This window comes from Oncorhynchus keta, chromosome 27, assembly GCF_023373465.1.
Source record: "Oncorhynchus keta strain PuntledgeMale-10-30-2019 chromosome 27, Oket_V2, whole genome shotgun sequence".
Lineage (NCBI taxonomy): Eukaryota > Metazoa > Chordata > Actinopteri > Salmoniformes > Salmonidae > Oncorhynchus > Oncorhynchus keta.
The window spans coordinates 38,509,878-38,532,505 of record NC_068447.1 but is presented as its reverse complement, the minus strand read 5'-3'; the positions used below and the strand labels follow the sequence as shown (position 1 = coordinate 38,532,505).

The following is a 22,628-nucleotide window of genomic DNA, read 5'->3' as shown; positions in this document are numbered from 1 at the left end:
GCGGTGTTTTAATTGTCTTGTCATTAATCTTATGTAGGCTTTCCCACATGGGCAGGTGATGATATTGATAACTCACTTTGTCTTGCATGAACCATCATTTTATAAGTTGCTGGTTTGTATCTATTGCAAAGACATTGGCAACTTTGTTTTGAAGTTATTGGAGGTCAGAGAGAGGTGGATAAACCATGTGATTGATTCTATGTTTGACAGAGCTCTTCCGTGTATAAAGTGACAAGGGAGGGCAAAAAAACGAAGCATCAAACGATGCACTTAGCTGTTCTACGAGTGGTCTGAGGCAGGCATTAGATTATGTGCGTTTTCAATTCAAATCATATCAAATGTATTGGTCGCATACACACATATTGTATATGATGGTGTGTATAGACATTATGGACAATATATGAATAGAAAATATGTTTACAGCAGCAGTTATATAAGATGAGCCTCAACTAGAATACAGTATATACATATGAAGTACGTAAAAAAAGTATGTAAAGATGATTAATGTGATCAGTTTTCAATGACTATGTACATAGGACAGCAGTCTCTAAGGTGCAGGGTTGAGTACCAGGTGGTAACCGGCTAGTAACAGTGAGTAAGTTCAGGGTAGTAGACTTGTCGGAGGACAGCTATTGTTGACTATTTAACAGTCTGATGACCTGGGGATAGAAACTGTTTTTCAGTCTCTCGGTCCAAGCTTTGATGCACCTGTACTGTCTCTGCCTTCTAGATGCTAGTGTGGTGAACAGGCCGTGGCTCCGGTGGCGGAGGTCCTTGATACTCTTCTTGGCCTTCCTGTGACACTGGGTGCTGTATACTGTATGTCCTGGTGGGTAGGAAGTGTGCCCCCCAGTGATGCGTTGGGCTGACCGCACCACCCTCTGGAGAGCCCTACGGTTGAGGAATATACAATTGCTGTACCAGGCGGCGATAAAGCCTGACAAGATGCTCTCAACGGTGCATCTTTAGAAGTTTGTGAGGGTCTGAGGGGCCAACCGCTGTTGCGCTTTCTTCACTACACTATCTGTGTGGATGGACCATTTCAGATTGTCAGGGATGTGCATGCCGAGGAACATGAAGCTTTTCAACCTCTCCACTAAGGCCTCATCGATGTGGATGGGGGTGTGCTCTCTATGCTGAGTACAGGAGGGACCTGAGCACGTCCCGTTGTGGGGCTCCTGTGTTGTGTGGCAGAGGTGTTGTTGCTTACCTTCACCATATGGGGTCAGCAAGTCCAGGACCCAGTTGCACAGGGCGGGTTTCAGACAAAGAGCCCCAAGCTTAGTGATGAGCTTGGAGGGCATTATGGCGTAGAAGCCTGAGCTGTAGCCGATGAACAGCATTCTTACACAAGTATTCTTCTTGTCCAGATGGGATAGGGCAGTGTGCAGTGCGATGGCGATTGCATTATCCATGGATCTTTTGGGGCGGTATGCAAATTGTAATTAGTGTAGGGGAGGGGTATTTTGAGTCGCGACCCACCATAAGGGTTGAGTGGTGAAAAAACATTCAGACCTAAGAATAAGTAAAAAAAGTTATCTTGGCAGCGAAGAGACATTTTTGCAGTTTCAAAGCTAGTCTCCTGAAATTCCACACATCCTGCCATGGAGCTGAAATAAAGTTTTAAAATGTTAAAGCCAATTTTCTGCAATTCTATACATTTTGCCTTGAGGTAGAGAACATTTGGCAGTTTTCTACGCATTTTGACATGTCAAATGCTGTGTTATTCTCAAACCTTTTAACAAAATCAATGGGGGCCTTATTGTCTAGCTTTTACTGTGTTGATTGTAAATTCTGAAAAATGATGGGCTGTTATTGGAAAATGTCCATTATATTACTAAATATATATATATTTTAAAAATCGGTTTTAGTGGTTTAAGTTGACACAAAATGCATTTTTCTATCCCCAAATGTATCCCCCCACCCAACTGGTCTAGGGTGTTGGGTAAGGTGGAGATTATATGATCCTTAACTAGCCTCTTAAAGCACTTCATGAAAACGCTTACCTCATTTGACTAGTTACAGAAAGGTTGCAAGATCGAATCCTGAGCTGACAAGGTACAAATCTGTCGTTCTGCCCCTGAACAAGGCAGTTAACCCACTGTTCCTAGGCCGTCATTGAAAACAAGAATTTGTTAACTGACTTGCCTAGTTAAATAAAGGTATAATAATATATATATGTGGTGGTCAAGAAGTGGTCTTGTGATGAAGAAAAGTGCACCATTGAAAGGAGTGATCACCTGTGTAAAGGCAGGGGTGAAACGGAAGATTCACCGGGCCGATGATGCCCGCCGTCTGGTGCGACACTGACCCCGGTGGAGAGCGTGGTGAAACTGCACAGAGTGATAAGATAATGAATGAAATTTACTTCAGTAAGGTTGGCTTTGAAGCGGTCATGGTTATCAACTGTACCGTAGGAATGGACCTTAAGTCACAGAAAATAGGTGTTGTGGTGACAGCTGCAGATAAGTACTTGCTATTACAACATTTAATCGAATATTTTTGTTATAGCTGTTACAACATTTAATCGAATATTTTTTTTATAACAATCCCAAGCTAGACAACAGTCTGTCCTTTCAATTGGGAACAAATGAGTCATTGTGGGCAGAACAAGCAAGAAGGTGGGCAGAGCCAAGAACGAGCTCCTATTGGCGCATTTCCGTTGGGGACGCATTCTCGGTGAAGAGAGCGTGTGCAATAAGTCAATTCCTTTGCACTCCTAAACAACAACACTTTTTAAAACTTTGGCAAAGGGTAAAGTCTACAAAAAGGTGTCCACTCTATTCATAACAGATTGTAGGTTTGGGAAGAGAAAAACTGTATTGAAATAAAATGTTCAGTTGATGAGTAAATTAGCAGAATGTCGGCCAAAATCCATCTGGTTCCATCTCCCACTGCCGGCCACTGCTTCACATTTATACAGCCGTCTCATTGTACAGCTGTCTCATTGTTCTGTCTGTGATTTAACTCCAGAAGAGCCACAGGGGGTATTTAATGGTAGTCTCCTGTCCTCCCAGGCAGGTGGCCTGGTGTAGGATCAAATAGGGTCACAATAGTGGAATGGGGTGTAGGGTTAGTAGGTTGGGCATTCCCCCTCCTTTTCCGTTGTTGTAGCGCATTCCCCCTCCTTTTCCGTTGTTGTAGCGCATTCCCCCTCCTTTTCCGTTGTTGTAAGCGCAAAGTATAATACATTTTTACTCCAGTCCAGTTCGTGGCGTTAATGCAACATATTGGATGCCAACCGCCGTTAAACCTCACCAAAGAAGAAGAAAGTGCGCAACACAAACGTACATTTGCTACTGCTAGACAGACTGTCATTTGGATTTTTAAGAAAGTATAAAGACTTTGAACAATAAAGGTAAGACTTTTCCAAATACCATAGCTGATAATTATTGGATATTATACAACGAGTGGGTCTAATCCTGAATGCTGTTTGGTTAAAAGCGCATTCCAGACGGTGTTTATTCTACGTTAAAATGCCTCATCATCAACCCTGCCAGGCAAATTCTAAACTTGTTCTCCACTATAAAAAACATCTAGACATAATCTCACATTTTATTTTAGACTAACATCAACGGTCTATTTGGCATTATGACTTATTTGTTATAGACGGTGCCATGTACGCAAACACGGTAGTTAACTGATCCAGTTAACGTTAGCCAGGCTAGATATCTCGCAGGTTCCACCCAGTGCCAGCTAACGGGTGGGTATAATGTGAAACGTTCCAACAGGAAACTGTTCCAAAATCTTCGTGAATAACAAGGATGCTAACAAACGCATACAAAGTAGCATGATCAATTCACCTAGCTAACTAGCTGCCGAATAGGCATCAACTCACCACGTAGCTTATTATTGTTTGTCCACAGGCTACCAGAGTGAGGACAGACATTTTTCGGAATAAACGTGGTGAGTGAAAAACTCAACAAAATTGCCCGCTCTCTACCTGGTATTTTACACTGCCGCTATACAACTTTGTATGCTTTGTTTGTTGGCAAACTTGTTATTTACGACGTTTTTGGAACGGATTCCTGTTGGAACGTTCCAGAAATTATACCCACCCCCAGCTAACATTAACATAATGGTGTCTCTTTCCATGTCAACACAGTCGGATTACGAAAAGTGGATATTGCGAGAAGATCATCCGTTTAGGTGGGGAACTTTACTCGAACAAACAAACAAACCAATCCAGGAAATCGTGTGTTGCTGCTTGTTACGGGAAAAGAAGACGTCATGCTGCCTTCTAAAAACGTCTGTTGGTCCTTGATAATAGGGATGGTACAACTTGCCTTCATGGTTCTTCCTGTTCAAGGTAGGGTCAACTAGAATCAGTTATATTTCTATGCAACTCACCCTGTCTATAGTCTATGGTTTAAAGGTTTTGACTCCTGCATTTGGCTGCCTTGGTCATTAACATGAACTCTTTCTTCCACATCTTTCAGCTCAAGAATGCTCCAAACCCATAGGAAAGCCCAACATGGTTTTGACAGAAGCCTTCATCACCAAAGAGACATTTGGAGAGGGAACAATCGCAAGTTTTGAGTGTGAAACTGGATATGTCCGTGCAGGAGGGTCTCGATCAGTCACATGTACTGCTGGCGTGTGGAGTACAGTGACACTGACATGCACAAGTAATTCCAATAATTGTATTTATTGTTGTGGTAAAAAGTTGATATATTCATTGCCCATCCATAAAACTCAGTGAAATTACTAGCCTAAGCCTAGCCTGGAATCCAGACTTGTTTTGTGCAAAAAAATCCACTCCTTGACACTCCATATCATATGCCAATATGTTTGGCATATGACATGGAGTGGCATGTTAGCACAAAACAAGTATATTCCAAGCTAGCCTACATTTCCTCTGTACATGAGTCTGACTAGTTTTCTTAATGGTTTTCAGGAAAGTCATGTGGCCACCCAGGAGAAGTGATGAACGGCAAATATATTCTCGATGAAGGCATTCTGTTCGGTGCCAGAGCTGCTGTTACCTGTGACACTGGGTCAGTGCAAGGCTGTTTGCCTCCACTCTCTCTCTCTCTCTTGTGTGTGCGCACTCTCATTCTTTAATAGGGCTCAACTGAGTACTTTAACATGTCAACTGTCATGTTTCACAAAGTTCACAATTTGCAGGCCTAATACTTTTCATCCCTAAAAGCTAAAGGAAATGTTTGTAAAGCTTATACCATGATCACTGAACAACAGTATGTTGTAACCCCTTGCTATCCCAAAACCAATGGTCCAAATACTGTCTCATATTGTGTCATCTTTTTCAGCTATATGCTTGTGGGCAGCGGTGTAAGGAACTGTATGGTCGAAGGCTGGGATGGCAGAGTTCCTGTATGTCAAGGTTAGTCAAGTGAAAATAACTATCTTAAACAGTTCTATGCCTGTGCCAAGATCAAAACTGTTCATAACTGCTGTTGTGTTCTACTCTGCAGTGGTGAAGTGTGGAAAGCCCCCCACCATTGTCAACGGTGGACTTGTTATCCCACCTGATGAAGAGTACCACTATAGAAGTGTTGTGGAATATAGCTGTGAGAAGGAATTCACTCTGGTTGGAACTAAATCCATAGTCTGTGAAAAGGACGGAGTATTCCAGCCAGCTCCACCGGAGTGTAAAAGTACGTTGAAAGCTTGCCTTTTTCCCCCCTTCTGTTTTAAACAATCATAATTATGGTTATTGACAAGACATAGAACCTCCACCACACAATCATGAGCATTGTCAGGGTCCAGATGACCTCATCTGAACATATTTTTTTAATTACAAAAATATCACTATCTAGCCTGATACAAAGAAATAACATAAGCAGAGATGTGCGTGAGACATTTAAGTGATAATGCCCGAGAAGCCGGTGTTTGAAGAATGTATTGGCACGGATGTTGTTCGTTTTCGTCGAGTGCCGGCAAACCGTGCCAATATATCCTCCAAACACCGGCGTCGAGGACATTATCACTTTTATACAACGAGTTACCAACATATTCAAATAGTGATTGACATATAAAAATAAACGTTATTTTGATTCATTTCTTCATACTATTTCATCCTTCCACAAGACATATTCCTGACACAAATGTAGGATTGCTCGAGACGCAACCCAGTCATTCAGTCTTTTGTTCTGTATCTATGGACGCGACCCAGTTGTTCGTTCTAAATGCCATACTGGCTGGCAATGGTCTTGTTGCTTGCTAGCTAGCCAACTACGGCTAACTTAGTCACGTCAAAGTGCAGCCAGAATAACAGCAAAGTAGCTGCATTTGCATTTCTTTAAGTTGTTTTCTAGTTAGCTTTATTTATTCCTCTTCACGACTGTCTTTGTGGGCTTGGAACCTGTTAGTTTGTTGGTGATGTGGACACCAAGGAACTTGAAGCTCTCGACCTGCTCCACTGCAGCCCCGTTGATGAGAATGGGGGCGTGCATGGTCCTCCTTTTCCTGTAGTTCACAATCATCTCCTTGGTCTTAATCACGTTGAGGGAGAGGTTGTTGTCCTGGCACCACACAGCCAGGTCTCTGACCTCCTCCCTATAGGCTGTCTCATCGTGGTTGTCATCAGCAAACTTGATGATGGTGTTTGAGTCATGCCTGGCCATGCAGTCATGAGTGAACAAGGAGTACGGAGGGGACTGAGCACGCACCCCTGAGGGGCCCTGTGTTGAGGATCAGCATGGCGGATGTGGTGTTACCTACCCTTACGACCTGGGGGAGTCCTGTCAGGAAGTCCAGGATCCAGTTGCAGAGGGAGGTGTTTAGTCCCAGGTCCTTAGCATAGAGATGAGCTTTGAGGGCACTATAGGTCTGAATGCTGAGCTGTAGTCAATGAATAGCATTCTCACATAGGTGTTCCTTTTGTCCAGGTGGGAAAGGGCAGTGTGGAGTGCAATAGAGATTGCATTGTCTGTGGATCTGCTGGGGCGGTATGCAAATTGGCGTGGGTTTCTGGGATATTGTTGATGTGAGTCATGATCAGCCTTTTCAGAGCACTTCATGGCTACAGACTGCTATGGGTTGGTAGTCATTTATGCAGGTTCTTAGTGTTCTTGGGCACAGGGACTATGGTGGTCTGCTTGAAACATGTTGGTATTACAGACTCTGTCAGGGATAGGTTGAAAATGTCAGGACACTTACTTATTTAACTCGGCAAATCGGTTAGGAACAAATGTTTATTTACAATGACGGCCTACACTGGCCAAACCCGGACGACGCTGGGCAAATTAGGCGCCGCCCTATCTCAATCACGGCCGGTTGTGATACAGCCTGGATTCAAACCAGGGTGTCTAGTGACGTCTCAAGCACTGGGATGCAGTGCCTTAGGCCACTGCACCATTCGGGAGCAACTTGCCAGTTGGTCAGCGCATGCTCGCGCTTAGTTCAGTACGGATGTTGCCTGTAATCCATGGCTTCTGGTTGGGGTATGTACGTACAGTCACTGTGGGGATGACATCATCGATGCACTTATTGATGAAGCCAGTGACTGATGTGGTGTACTCCCCAATGCCATCAGAAGAATTCTGGAACATATTCCAGTCTGTGCTATCAAAACAGTCCTGTAGCTTAGCATCTGCTTCATCTGACCACTTCCTTATTGACTGAGTCACTGGTGCTTTCTGCTTTACTTTTTGTTTGTAAGCAGGAATCAGGAGGATAGAATTTCGGTCAGATATCACCTGCCAAATGGAGGGCGAGGGAGAGCTTGTACGCTTCTCTGTGTGTGGCGTAAAGGAGATATATATATATATATATATATTCAGTCCTCTGGTTACACATTTAACATGCTGATAGAAATTAGGTAAAATGGATTTAAGTTTCCCTGCATTAAAGTCCCCTGCCACGAGGAGCGCCTTCTCTGGATGAGTGTTTTCCTGTTTGCTAATGGTCATGTATAGCTCATTCAGTGCGGTCTTAGTGCCAGTATCGGTTTGCGGTGGTATTTAGACAGCTTTGATAAATACACAAAATCTCTTGGCAAATAGTGTGGCCTACAGCTTATGGGAGACTACCTCAGGCGAGCAAACCCTTGAGACTTCTTTAGATTTCGTGCATCAGCTGTTGTTTACAAATATACATGGACCGCCACCCCTTGTCTTATCAGAGGCCGCTGTTCAATCCTCCTGAAAAAGCTTCAAACCCACCAGCTGTATGTTTATTAATGTCGTCGTTCAGCCACAACTCGGTGAAACGTAAGATATTACAGTTTTTAATGTCCCGTTGGTAAGATATACGTGATCGTAGTTTGTCTCTATTTTATTATCGATTGATTGCATGTTGTCTAATAGGAACGATTGTAAAGGTAGAATACCCTTTCAGCGACGGATCCTAACAAGGCACCCGGCTCTTCGTCCACGATACCTCTGTCTCTTTCACCTGCGAATTACAGGGATGAGGGCCTTGTCTGGCATCTGAAGTAAATTGAAGAAAAGTATTCCCCCAGTACGGGGTGAGTAATCACTGTCCTGATATCTAGAAGCTCTTTTTGGTCATAAGACACTGTGGCAGAAACATCATCAACAAAATAACTTAAAAATAACACAAAAACATGCACAATTGGTTACGGGATCTTAAAACGGCAGCCATCTCCTTCCGCGCCACTAGTTATACATTTCCTGGCAGGGTTGATGAGACAGTGGATTGCACAGTGCGATGGAACATAGTAAATAGATTAGCAGGTGGTATCTTGTGAAATACACAGGCTAATAGAGCAGTAGCTAATAATACATAGTTTTATCCAATCAGCATTCAGGATTAGACCCACCCGTTGTATTAACATACAACACAGGCTAATAGAGCAGTCTAAAACATGGTTTATGTGTACTGTGGGCCTACTCTAAAAACCAGGATGCAACATTGAGCTCAGACGAAGTGTGTAACAAAAACTCTAGCTTATTTATTGAAGGCCAAGTTCCAGAATTCATAAATAAGTGGCTATAGCAAAATTGTGATATTGCCTTCAAATAGCCTAAAACTAATGAGACTTGGGCCCACCTTGTTCACAACAGTAGCTAACGAAATTGCTCTTTGCTCTTACATCTGCAGTGGTTTCATGTCCTGCTCCTGTTGTTGAGAATGGCGTTAGGATTCAAGGTCGTCTGCCCCCCTACCAGCACAAGTCTTTTGTGACGTATAAGTGCAACGATGGATATAAGATGATGGGAGAGGCCAGTCTGACATGTGAAATAGAAGGCTGGTCAGCTTCTATTCCCACATGCAAAGGTAAGACTTTGTATTTTGGATCAGATATTTTGTGCGTCATTTGGTATTTAGTGCCAGATGACCAATGTGTCAGCAAACTGACTTTCTGAATTGACCCTATCTTATGTAAACATATTGAGACTTTTGATATCACAAAATGGTATGTGTGGTAGGCCTAGTCTTCATGCTAATCATTATTTTTCACCATATGCATGACTGCATAGCATCTTCAGTTAATTATTTTCCCAGTATGCATTAGTTTGGATTTGGTCATTTTGATTTCCATCTATTATTTCCTTCTAGTCCATTCCTTGCTACTCGCCTGCATGGTTTTTAGGGCTGACCCCAATTATTTGACTGATTGATTGTCTGGTCAATAATGGGCTGTTGGTCGACCAAGATTTTTATTTATTTTTTAGTCGAGCAGTAAAATAAATGTATTTATTTATACGGCACACGACACCGGTCTTATTCACGCCCATCTCAGTGAACAAATCTATTGCGGAGGCCGCAGAGATGGCACAGTCCAAGAAGGGGAGTGTGGCTGCACAATGCACGTCTCCCTTCAGAATGCGCAAACTCTCTCTTCACCTCAAACAGCAAGAAAACAAAGTCTGTTTTTACATCCATTGAGCATGACAATAGTTCCTCAATGTATTTGAAATATCTTTCCAGCTCTCTCCCTTTCGAGAACCACTTAGCGTGAAAGGGGAAAATGTTATGCTCTGATCCAGTGGAAATTTCATAAAATAGGCCTACCTGAATAATTCTTATCCCTTGCGCAAATTCCTTAGAGCTGTGTCTGTCCTGAGCTCACTGGTGCAGCAAACTCTTGAGGGGCCCAAAATATTTTATACAATGACAGTCTGGACCCAAGTAATAGTTGATACAATGTTTCAAGTTTGTTGCGGACTGGCCATGCTTAGCCTATGTAATTTATAGGGTATTTATTTTTCATCGGGATATTTTCTACCTACAGGCTGCAATGCTTTTACGTAGTTTGCAATAGATGTTACTTTTTAGGGTTGTAGAATTTATTTGGATAGACTTTTGTTTAATAACATGACAAAGATTGAGATACGAAGATGTTATTATAAATTAAATTAAATTAAACTGTTCCACGCAAAGTGCATATGAAAACCATTGGAATTCCACATGCGAAAGTTTGCAGACTCTGCGTGTAGCCTATTACTGGCAACTTCAGGAGAGTAACTGCAGAATTCCTGAATGTCAGTAGGAGTGGAAGGAGAATGATCGGACAGGTTACCTGTTTTCCCTTATGGTTATCTTGCTCTCTGGCTCGCTCTTAAGTCATTTGTGTTTTTTCGTCACCGTGAGTTTAAAGTAGAGGCCGACCGATTATGATTTTTCAATACCAATTATTGGGAGGACCAAAAAAAAGCCGATGCCGATTAATCGGCCAAATTAAAAAAAATACCCCCCAAAAAATAATTAATAATGACAATTACAGCAATACTGAATGAACACTTTAACTTAATATAATACATCAATAAAATCAATTTGGTCTCAAATGATGAAACATGTTACATTTGGTTTAAATAATGCAAAAACAAAGTGTTGGAGAAAAAAGTAAAAGTGCAATATGTGCCATGTAAAAAAGCTAACGTTTAAGTTCCTTGCTCAGAACATATGAAAGCTGGTGGTTCCTTTTTAACCTGAGTCTTCAATATTCCCAGGTACGAAGTAGTTATTATAGGACTATTTCTCTCTGTACCATTTGTATTTCATATACCTTTTGACTTTTGGATGTTCTTATAGGCACTATAGTATTGCAAGCCTAATCTCAGGAGTTGATGGTCATAAACAGCGCAATGCTTGAAGCACAGTAAAGAGCTGCTGGCAAATGCCGGAAAGTGCTGTTTGAAAGAATGCTGAGGAGCCTGCTGCTGCCTACCACCGCTCAGTCAGACTGCTCTATCCAATATCAAATCATAGACATAATTCTAATATAATAACACACAGAAGAGATGCATGTTAGCTGGCAATATTAACAAAATATGCAGGTTTAAAAATATATACTGTATTGATTTTTGTATTGATTTTAAGAAAGGCATTGATGTTTATGGTTAGGTACATTGGTGCAACGACAGTGCTTTTTTTCACGAATGCGCTTGTTAAATCACCCATTTGGCGAATTAGGCTGTGATTCAATGATAAATTAACAGGCACCGCAATGATTATATGCAACGCAGGACAAGCTAGATAACTAGACACGGTTGATGATATTACTAGTTTAACTAGTGATTATGTTAAGATTGGTTTCTTTTTTATAATATAAATTTAATGCTAGCTTGCACCTTACCTTGGTTCCTTGCTGCAATCGCATAAGTTAGTCAACCTGCCACAAATTCTCCTCGTGGAGTGCAATGTAATCGGCCATAATCGGTGTCCAAAAATGCCGATTACCGATTTTGTTATGAGAACTTGAAATTGGCCGTGATTAATCGGCCATTCCGATTAACCGGTCGACCTCTAGTTTAAAGCATCAGAATCTCAATGCATAGTTGATTTTATTAAAACACAAGGTGTGGTTATATATGGAAAAATACATTTTTAAAATCAATGGTTGAAAGAACAGACAAAGAGTATTATTATTTTTATTTTTTTTCCCGGAACAGTCCTAATGCTTTTAGTAGCAAAGTTGGTTACTATTTAAAACAAACTGGTGTTCAAATTCAACCTTTTGATCCATTAAAACAATCCCATGATCTAGTGAGCTGCTTACCTTCCATTGAGGGTCTGCTGAGTAACACTTTATTTGTGAATGATTAACCATCTTCTCCAAGACCATTCTACTCCTCAGACCACACTGGCTGACTAAAGCATTTGAGGGATCACAACAGGAAAGTGTTGTGACAGACTAGACAATAATAAGTACTGGCTTAATTGTATTGCGTTACTTTGTAGCCCTTTTGACTAAAACAAAGCCCCCTACTAGGCGATGTGTGTTTCCCAAAAACATTTTGAATGGTTATTACAGTGACCTGCAGTCATTTGGCTACATGACCGTCACAGCCCTACTAACACCTCAACTGACTTCATTAGCCTAACCTTTGATCCTTTATGGTAATAGAATAAGCCAGTGGTGTGTTTGTGGTGAGGCTTTCAAATGACCTCTACACAAAGTTGCATGTCAGTCTGGCTGAGGTGGAGAATCGTCATTGGTACTGTAAAGTACACAGCCTATTATGCTCGCTAAATTCCCCTACTTATTTGTGTCCAAAGATATATTCTTGTCTCAACTTGAATTGACACTTGAATTATAGATTCAAATTGAACCTGGCCGCCAACAAGTGGTAGTTTATGGTGGCTTTTCTCCTTCACCTGAGACGACAAAGGATTGATTTGTGATCTGAATATACAGTATGTAACAATGTACCTATCAAGTAGTCATGGGGAAATACAACCCATATCAAAAACGTTTGAAGTAAACCTCAATCTGTATTCACATAGGGCTGAACCCTACCTTGAGTTATGTTTCACATAGACAACCTCGAACACAGAAATAAAGTATTGGCTGTGTTGAAATTGAACACTAGTTTGTGCATGCCATGCCTCTAGCATCATCTAATTCTTTTTTATCTATTTGATTTATCAAACATCAGTAAGCTGTAATTGTTGGTGTTAAGTGTGTGTGTGAACCCTAATATCACCTCTTTTAGCAACAGATGGTGCACCTGATCCTGGTCCCACTAGTCCCCCAGCGGCCAACAGTAAGCTACCTATTGATGTTTTACATGCTCTTTCCATGACATAGACTGGCCAGGTGAAAGCTATGATTCCTTATTGATAACACTTGTAAAGTCCAATTCAATCAGTGTAGATGAAGGGGAGGAGACGGGTTAAAGAAGGGTTTTTAAGCCTTGAGATGATTGAGACATGGATTGTGTATGTGTGCCATTCAGAGGGTGAATAGGCACGACAAAAAATGTAGGTGCCTTTTTGAACGGGGAATGGTGCCAGGCGCACCGGTTTGTGTCAAGAACTGCAATGCAGCTGGGTTTTACATGCTCAATAGTTTAGTATGTATCAAGAATGGTCCACCACCCAAATGACATCCAGCCAACTTGACACAACTGAGGGAAGCATTGGTGTCAACATGGGCCAGCATCCCTTTTTTTTAAAAGAAAAAAATAACATTCTTATTTACAATGACCCTGGATGACGCTGGGCCAATTGTGCGCCGCCCTATGGGACTCCCAATCACGGCCGGATGTGATGCAGCCTGGATTTGAACCACTGCACTAAGATACAGTGTCTTAGACCGCTGCGTCACTCTGGAGTCCCCGAGTGTGGAGTCTATGCCCTGAGAAATTGAGCCTGTTCTGAGGGCAAATGGGGGGAGCGGCAACTCAATATGAATGTTTTGTACACTCCGTGTATATGTTGTTACAACAATAAGCTGTCTCCCAGTAGCTATTTATTGGTGTTGTATATGATCTCTTTGATGGTTCAAGCATTATTTAGGCTATTAAGTGATGATTTAATTATTACTGCAAATTCATGATGGCATATTCCTTCCCTCGTTTGTTTCTCTTACAGACCACACATGGAAAATAGTAGGGGGTGTTCTTGGTGGACTTGGTAAGTTGCTATAGAATTTGTGTGAATAATGACAGTAACCGTCCAACATGGTGACCTGTTAAATAAAACAAGAATTATACTATATTCCATGTTATAAAGACGAACGGGATAAGCAGTATTTGTTTGGTTTTATGTTGAACGTTTTCAAATCTAGTCATCATGCAACAATGTTGCTGTACCAATAATTGATTCTTTTAACATACTCAGCAAAAAAATAAACGTCCTCTCACTGTCAACTGCGTTTATTTTCAGCAAACTTAACATGTGTAAATATGTGTATGAACAATAAAAGATTCAACAACTGAGACATAAACTGAACAAGTTCCCCAGACATGTGACTAACAGAAATGGAATAATGTGTCCCTGAACAAAGGGGGGGGGTCAAAATCAAAAGTAACAGTCAGTATCTGGTGGGTCCACCAGCTGCTTTAAGTACTGCAGTGCATCTCCTCATGGACTGCACCAGATTTACCAGTTATTGCAGTGAGATGTTACCCCACTCTTCCACCAAGGCACCTGCAAGTTCCCAGACATTTCTGGGGGGAATGGCCCTAACCCTCACCCTCCGGTCCAACAGGTCCCAGATGTGCTCAATGGTATTGAGATCTGGGGTCCTCGCTGGCCATGGCAGAACACTGACATTCCTGTCTTGCAGGAAATCAGACACAGAACGAGCAGTATGGCTGGTGGCATTGTCATGCTGGAGCGTCATGTCAGGATGAGCCTATAGGAAGGGTACCATATGAGAAAGGAGGATGTCTTCCCTGTAACGTACAGTGTTGATTGCCTACAATGACAACAAGCTCAGTCCGATGATGCTGTGACACATCGCCCCAGACCACAACGGACCCTCCACCTCCAAATCGATCCCGCTCCAGAGTACAGGCCTCGGTGTAATGCGCATTCCTTTGTCAGTGAAGATCACTTTTTGCCAGTCCCGTCTGGTCCAGCGACGGTGAGTTTGTGCCCATAGGTGACGTTGTTGCCGGTGATGTAAGGCGGGTCCTCACCAGACAACAGGCCTACAAGTCCTCAGTCCAGCCTCTCTCGGTCTATTGCTGACAGTCTGAGCACTGATGGAAGGATTGAGCATTCCTGGTGTTACTTTGGCAGTTGTTGTTGCCATCCTGTACCTGTCCCGCAGGTGTGATGTTCGGATGTACCGATCCTGTGCAGGTGTTGTTACACGTGGTCTGCCACTGCGAGGACAATCTGTAGCGCTGTCTTATGCGTCTCACAGTATGGACATTGCAATGTATTACCCTGGCCACATCTGCAGTCCTCATGCCTCCTTGCAGCATGCCTAAGGCACGTTCACGGAGATGAGCAGGGACCCTGGGCACCTTTCTTTTGGTGCTTTTCAGAGTCCGTAGAAAGGCCTCTTTAGTGGCCTAAGTTTTCATAACTGTGACCTTAATTGCCTACCGTCTGTAAGCTGTTTTTTTATTTTATTTTTTTATTTTTTTTATTACCTAGGTAGTATTCTGTTCAAGCCTTTTCTTGCAGGACAGACATGAAGTTATTTGTAATACTTTTCTATTGTTACTGGTATACAAACCTATAACAATACCCCTTTCTGTTGACATCCCATAATTTTTAAATTAATGTTGTTCACAGTAAGGAGAAGGAATGTTGATGTTTTAAACTCTATGCCAAGTAAGAATTACCTAAATAATACCTCATGGATTCAAACTTCTCCTTTTTTTCTTTGTAGGTTTTGTTTGTGTTATAGGATTTATAGTCTACAAATATAAAGCACGGTAAGTCATTCTCATTTCATTAACATCTAATCAAGGCTTGTTTCCTGTCATGGCTCCTCCCTCTTTTCTTTGCGCTCACTAAAACAACTGTTCAGTTTCATGTGTTCTTTTGAGTTCTTACTGCTGTCATAGCCACCTATGCTGCTTCAGCTAAATGCTGCATGCTTTATATTTGCAAAGCTTTCTGGTGTTTAACATCAATATACACACACCAGCCACAGTAGTGGAGCTGCAAAGTAAACGCAATGGCCATTTTGTCAAATCTTCTAGTGTTCTTAAACATTAAACTGGTTGGTGGGTCTCATTGATGATGTCCAGACGGGTTGCCACTCACGTGTCGGGCAAGGGTGACAGATTGTTGGGGCAACGGGTTTGGCCTAGCCTGGGATCCAGACTTGTTTTTTGCTAACATTCCATGACACATGGCAAGGAGTGGGTTGTTGGCACAAAACAGGTCTGGGTTCCAGACTAGGTTTGGCCTCCTGGTCATCCAGAAATGCAGTCATGAAATACATTGCTCAACTTTTGGGTTACAGCTATCGATTTGGCTACGTAGGAAATGTGCCCACTAATAACTCTGAAGACAAATGTATCATGTTTATGTTCATTCTTTTAGCAGGACAGGTGTAGAAAAAAATGTGAAATGTATTTTCGTGATTTTTTTCTAACTGCAATTTTGGTATTTATTTTTCAGTGCCAGGTCGTCTTACTTGCCTTAGTTTCCTCTTGCTTCGTTGATAAGGGAGTCAAAGTGAACAGGCTGCTGTGATTTAATGCACTACCCTCCTGCTTATGAATGCACCAGCCCCTCCCAAACACCGGGTTCATTTCCTTTCAAAGGAAGCTTGATCATGTGATGTTTTAGAAACCTCACGATGAAGAATGAATTGGTTCATTCCAATTTGGAAGCTTGTGCTTAATGAGTGGCCTAACCTGATTATTCAATAACTATTCATGTTTCCAGTGTACTTCACAAATAACTTTCTTTATCTGAGCCTGCTTTCTCATTGCCAACCACCTTAGTTAAAATTCTCATGTATGGAAGCTGCCCTTTAGGGCAACCCTGCATGACAAAGCCTGTTTTGCCCGCTCTGAAATAAAGGAAATCATATCCATTAAGATGCCCAGCCAGACTCTCAGTATAGAACCATAAAGTGCTGTCATTTCTAAACAGTAAAACAGATTTGTATGAAAATACCCTCAAATGTGGCGTTCCGTACTGTCGCCTCGTATCAAACATTTGATCTAAACTGCTGGAGTACAGAGCCTAATTAAGTTTTAGCTTCACTGACAAAATAAATACATAGGGGAATGTGTTTGATGCAACGTCTTAATATAAGTCATGCCACCGAAGGTCAAGGTCAGATTTTTTTGTTGTTGTTGATGCAAATGCGATTTCATTTCTAATGTTTCATGGGATCTAATCACGTGTTTGCTTCATATGAACCCATGTTGTTATTTAGTAGAGCAGAATGTTAGGTGAATATAAAAGTAGGGTTGACTTTAATTTATTCTGATCAATGTACCCTACTAAATAAACAGAGCAGTGTTAAATGTAAAACAGCATGTTTTCAAAATGGAATGAAAATGCATGTTCCAAAAGGTTGTTTCATTATATCTAAGATGACTATCTAACAGGAGCACTTTTAATGAATAAAATGAAGTATTAATGTGTGTTTAAGTATAATGTAGCTCTCACCACTGACTCTAAATGCTCTACTTTACATCTGTCTATTACCAGTTTTATTATCAGTGTGGAACAACTTAAGATAGTAAGTTGTGGTCAGCCAATTATGAATGTTTTTTTTCTACACGTTTGATTTAATGTACCAATCAATTAAACAGCGCTCATTTATACATGAACCGGTGTCATTTGTGTGTCCATTGATTAATTTTGATACTGAACTAGTATCCATAGTTACTGTTACAGTATACTGTGTTTGGGTCATGGCAGTTCTTGGTTCTTTACCTAATATTTACACATCTCAGATGGGTCTGTTATCTTGCCGAAACTGCTCTGGGCCTCTGATCTAATTTAAAGGAATACTTAAGGATTTTGGAAATGATCTGCCCTTTTTATTTAGAGTCTGAGCTCATGAGAAAAACAAATTTGTATTAAGGGCGTTTGAGGTAGTTTTGCGAGCCAATACTAACCAGCATTTTCGCAATGACGAAGTTCAAGGTATCTACTAACAGTTACCATAGACTTCCAGTCATTGCGCTAACGCTAGTTAGCAACTACCTCCAAACTGCACGCAAAAACACACATGGTATCCACGAGTTCATATGACCCTGGGGAAGAAGGTGAAGGGCTACATTGCCGAAATCCTGACGTATCCCTTTAAACATTAAGATGATAGTACCAGATTCATCATTATTTAGGAGCCAACTGTATGTGTTTCACGAACACACAACTAACAATGTATGTACAACTAACTCATTTCTTAATTTTAAAAATAAATTTGCTAACATTTAAAAAAAATATTTTAAAAATTCCAGTTTAGAATAAGACTGTAAGGTAACATGTTGAAAAAGTGAAGGGGTCTGAATACTGACTTACTGTAGGCCTATTCTTGAGTGTATTAATAATCTAATCCTGATCTAGTGTGACAGTAAAACAGGAAGTGAATGATATCATGCAATAAACAAATGTTGCTTAATGAGTCCGGTGACTTTCATTGCGTTTGTCAGGAATTCATGTGTGTTCTTCCTGTGATTGCCCTGTATATAACAAGTCTTGTCTATTGATTTTGGTTGGAGACAGGAAAAAATAAGCTTAACATAAATGGAGTTGAGAGTTCAAAAATAAACGTCTGTATGTTGTAATAAATAAAAGATTCCATTGTGGCACAAATTTTGTTTGTTAGAAGGGGAGAATACTGAGTTGTGTGACAAGATGATTTCATGATCCATTTATAACCTATTGGTGATTGTTATTCTATCCCTCCCAGGAACTCTGTCATACAATGAGACAATTTTGCACAGCGTGAGTCACTTTTCACTGTAGCCACTCAACATAATGGAGAGCCAAACCTTTCAGATCTTGTCCAGAAATGACAAACCACTTCCGGTTGTAGCCCCTCCTTTAAACTAATAACCTCATAAAAGTTTTCCATCATGATATGTGATAGATTACTGTATAGTAAGAGATCAGATATGTGTCCCCCTTAGACTGAAAATATTTGTTATGGGTCCCCAGATCCTCAAATAGTTCTACAGCTGCACCATCGAGAGCATCCTGACCGGTTGCATCACTGCCTGGTATGGAAATTGCTCGGCATCCGAACCCAGTACATTACTGGGGCCAAGCTGCCTGCCGTACAGGACCTATATACTAGGCGGTGTCAGAGGAAGGCCCAAAAAATGGTCAAAAGACTCCAGTCATAGACTGTTATAATATATAATAATTCTCTCTGCTACCGCACTGCAAAAGGTACCAGAGCGCCAAGAAGTCAAAAGTCTTAACAGCTTCTACCCTCAAGCCATAAGACTGCTGAACAATTAATCAAATGGCCACCGGACTATTTACATTGACACCCCTCCATTTGGTTTTCACTGCTGCTACGTGCCGTCTATTATCTATGCATAGTCACTTTACCCATACCTACATGTACAAATTACCTCGACTAACCTGTACCCTTGCACATTGACTCGGCACCGGTACCCCCTGTATTTAGCCCTGTTTTTGTTATTTTATTGTGTTAAGTTTTATTATTTTTTTACTTTAGATTATATAGTAAATATTTTCTTAACTCTTTCTTAAACTGCATTGTTGGTTAGGGGATTATAAGTAAGCATTTCACTGTGTGACAAATAACATATGATTTGATTTATTACACCGCTTCTGTTGCAAAACATTTCTTAAATGGAAGCCAACGGAACGAAATGGGGAGGGACCTACCTGAATTTGTCAAGTAGAGACTCATTTTAGTTGAGAAACGGAACATTTGCAACTGTTTGGACTAATGATTACACCCCTGAAGGAGTGGCACGCTGAGCTGGAGGAATTGCTTTTTTATTTTTAAATAATCACCACTTTGGTATTTAAAGTATCAGAACCACTCCATGTAAATGTGCTACGTAGAACAATTCTAAGTGTGACTCATGTAGAGTAACTGAGGAAACGGCACACCCTTTCATAATTTCCTGCCACTCCTCCCAGCTCTGACATAATATTTGTCAAAGCTGTAGATATGCTTCCAAATACTTGGGCAAGATATCTGCATATTTTATGCATGGTTTCTAAGCAGTAAGATACTGTAAGTATTCTTGTGTGTTTGTGGTTAACACAATATCATCCCAGCTTCCTTGCGGACAATTCTGCTGTAACCATGTTCTTAAAGTGATGACAGTAAATACATTCCTTACATGTTTTACAAACTTTTATGGAAAAGGTGTTGTCATGCCCTCTTCACAACTGTCTTGATGTGTTTGGACCATGGTAGTTTGCTGGTGATGTGGACACCAAGGAACTTGAAACTCTCAACCCGCTCCACTACAGCCCCGTCGATGTCAATGGGGGCCTGTTCGGCCCGCATTTTCCTGTAGTCCACGATCAGCTCCTCTGTCTTGCTCACATTGAGGGAGAGTTTTTTGTCCTGGCACCACACTTCCAGCTCTCTGACCTCCCTATAGGCTGTCTCATCGTTGTTGGTGAATTAGGCCTACCACCGTTGTCATCAGCAAAATTAATGATGGTGTTGGAGTCGTGTTTGGCCACGCAGTCGTGGGTGAACAAGGAGTACAGGAGGGGACTAAGCACGCACCCCTGAGGGGCCCCCGTGTTAAGGATCAGCGTGGCAGATATGTTGTTGCCTACCCTTACCAGCTGGGGGCGGCCCGTCAGGAAGTCCAAGATCCAGTTGCAGAGGGAGGTGTTTAGTCCCAAGGTCCTTAGCTTAGTGATGAGCTTTGAGGGCACTATGGTGTTGAACGCTGAGCTGTACTCAACTGCATTCTCACATAGGTGTTCCTTTTGTCCAGGTGGGAAAGGGCAGTGTGAAGTGCGATTGAGATTGCGCCGTCTGTGGATCTGTTGGGGTGGTATGTGAATTGGAGTGGGTCTAGGTTTTCCAGGATGATGGTGTTGATGTGAGCCATGACCAGCCTTTCAAAGCACTTCATGGCTACCGACCTGAGTGCTACGGTGCGGTAATCATTTAGGCAGGTTACCTTCGCTTCGTTGGGCACAGGGACTGTGGTGGTCTGCTTGAAACATGTAGGTATTACAGACTCGGTCAGTGAGAGGTTGAAAATGTTAGTCAAGATACTTGCCAGTTGGTACACATCCTGATAATCCGTCTGGCCCCGCGGCTATTTTCCTATTCAGTCCCAATCTCACTGAAACACACATTCCTGACTCCTGTCTCGCATGAAAATTCCTATCTTTATTCTGTAATCCATTGGTTGCTTTATCAAAGCACTTCTCTCACTTATGGATGTGAAAATACTGCTAATAACATTTCCCCCGCTTCTTTGTGCTGTCTGGTACATGCTGCCCATCTGAGCGCTTCGGTTGAGAATGTGTGATCAACAAATGGTATGAGAGTAGATGGATATTTTCAGGGGCGCAACTTTGGTTTAAGAAGTGAGGGGGACGTAACTTGGGGGGGTCTGTGGTACCTCCCAGTTTTGGGGGCATCTGAAGCTCATTTCCTGCATTTCTACGCAATCTAAATATGACCCATGGCCCTTTCGCAGTCTCTATTTAGAACATAAAGTAAGCAAAAATGCCCAAGCTAGGTAAGATATCATTATTAAATATGTGTAAGTGTTAAGACCAAACTAGATCAATGATAATTAAATAACCAATATTGTGTTGCACCTTTAACCAATAGCTTAACAAATGAACAACTCTTACAAATGAAGTATAAAGATTCTTTATTAAACCAGCCCGAGCCGACTGCACGCCCCAACACAACTTCCTTTTATCTTTTTATCTTTTTCTCAAGGAAAGGTTTGGAAAAAAAGTTTTTTTAACAATAAAAACACATGCACATTAATACACAGAAACAGTACACCCTCCATATAATTCATATATTTTTTACTTGCACACAATGTAGCTGGGTCCCATTGTCCTGCCCCTAAGGGTCTACGTCCCTGCAGCGCACCAACCCAACACACCAACGCAACGCAGCGCACCAGCCCAACACACCAACGCAGCGCACCAACCCAACACACCAAACCAACATTCAATGTTGGTTTCAGGTGTGTAAGGCCAAGACCAGAGTGTCAACCAACAGTACGGCAGACCCCCAAGACTAGGACTGAGCAGCACAGCAGCTAGGGATTGCCTAATAGGTATCTCCCATGACGTGGGCATGTTTTCAATACAGACTCCTTTTGTCGACTGTATTCCATATGGCATCCAGACCTTATGAAAGTTCCACAGTATACCCTTAGTCTTGTAATAAGTACAATGTATACCCTTAGTCTTGTAATAAGTACAATCTAGTGATACATAATGTGACATTTCTTCCATCCATTGTGGGTGTAAGGGCACAAGGCGAGACCCAAATGCAGACACAGGAGGCAGATGGTTGAGCTCCGATATTTATTACAACAAAGGGGGTAGGCAAAAGGCAGGTCGGGGACAGAGTTCATAAACCAGGTCAGAGTCCAAACAGTATCAGGCGATAGGCAGGCTCGAGGTCGGGGACAGGAGAGAGTTCATAACCCAGGTCAGAGTCCAAACAGTATCAGGCGATAGGCAGGCTCGAGGTCGGGGACAGGAGAGAGTTCATAACCCAGGTCAGAGTCCAAACAGTATCAGGCGATAGGCTGGCTCGAGGTCAGGACAGGAGAGAGTTCATAAACCAGGTCAGAGTCCAAACAGTACAAGGGGATAGGCAGGCTCGAGGTCAGGACAGGCAGAGTGGTCAGGCAGGTGGATATGGCAACAGGACAGGCAAGGTTCAAAACCAGGAAGGCTAGGAAAAAACAGAGAATGGGAAAACTAGGAGCTAGAAGAAACACTGGTTGACTTGGCAAGACAAACTGGCACAGAGAGACAGGAAATACACTGGGGATTAACGTGGGAAACAGGAGACACCTGGAGGTTGGTGGAGACAATCACCAAGA

The 22,628-nt window shown here is 41.9% G+C and overlaps 1 protein-coding gene across 2 annotated transcripts; it reads left to right on the top strand.

The window, feature by feature from the left end:
* The first annotated feature begins 3,158 nt into the window (after positions 1 to 3,158).
* LOC118359976 (C4b-binding protein alpha chain-like) lies at positions 3,159 to 17,411 on the top strand. 2 transcript variants are annotated; one of them, XM_035738943.2, is made up of 11 exons: positions 3,159 to 3,358; positions 4,106 to 4,309; positions 4,440 to 4,628; positions 4,898 to 4,997; positions 5,271 to 5,344; positions 5,436 to 5,618; positions 9,028 to 9,204; positions 12,873 to 12,917; positions 13,747 to 13,788; positions 15,503 to 15,548; positions 16,243 to 17,411. In XM_035738943.2, the coding sequence occupies exons 2-11, from the start codon at positions 4,231 to 4,233 to the stop codon at positions 16,265 to 16,267; spliced, it is 960 nt and encodes a 319-aa protein (XP_035594836.1). In that variant the 5' UTR covers positions 3,159 to 3,358; positions 4,106 to 4,230; the 3' UTR covers positions 16,268 to 17,411. The 2 variants fall into 2 exon arrangements, with proteins under 2 accessions (XP_035594836.1, XP_035594834.1); XM_035738941.2 differs by having other exon boundaries at positions 3,167 to 3,358; positions 12,867 to 12,917.
* Positions 17,412 to 22,628: the final 5,217 nt, after the last annotated feature.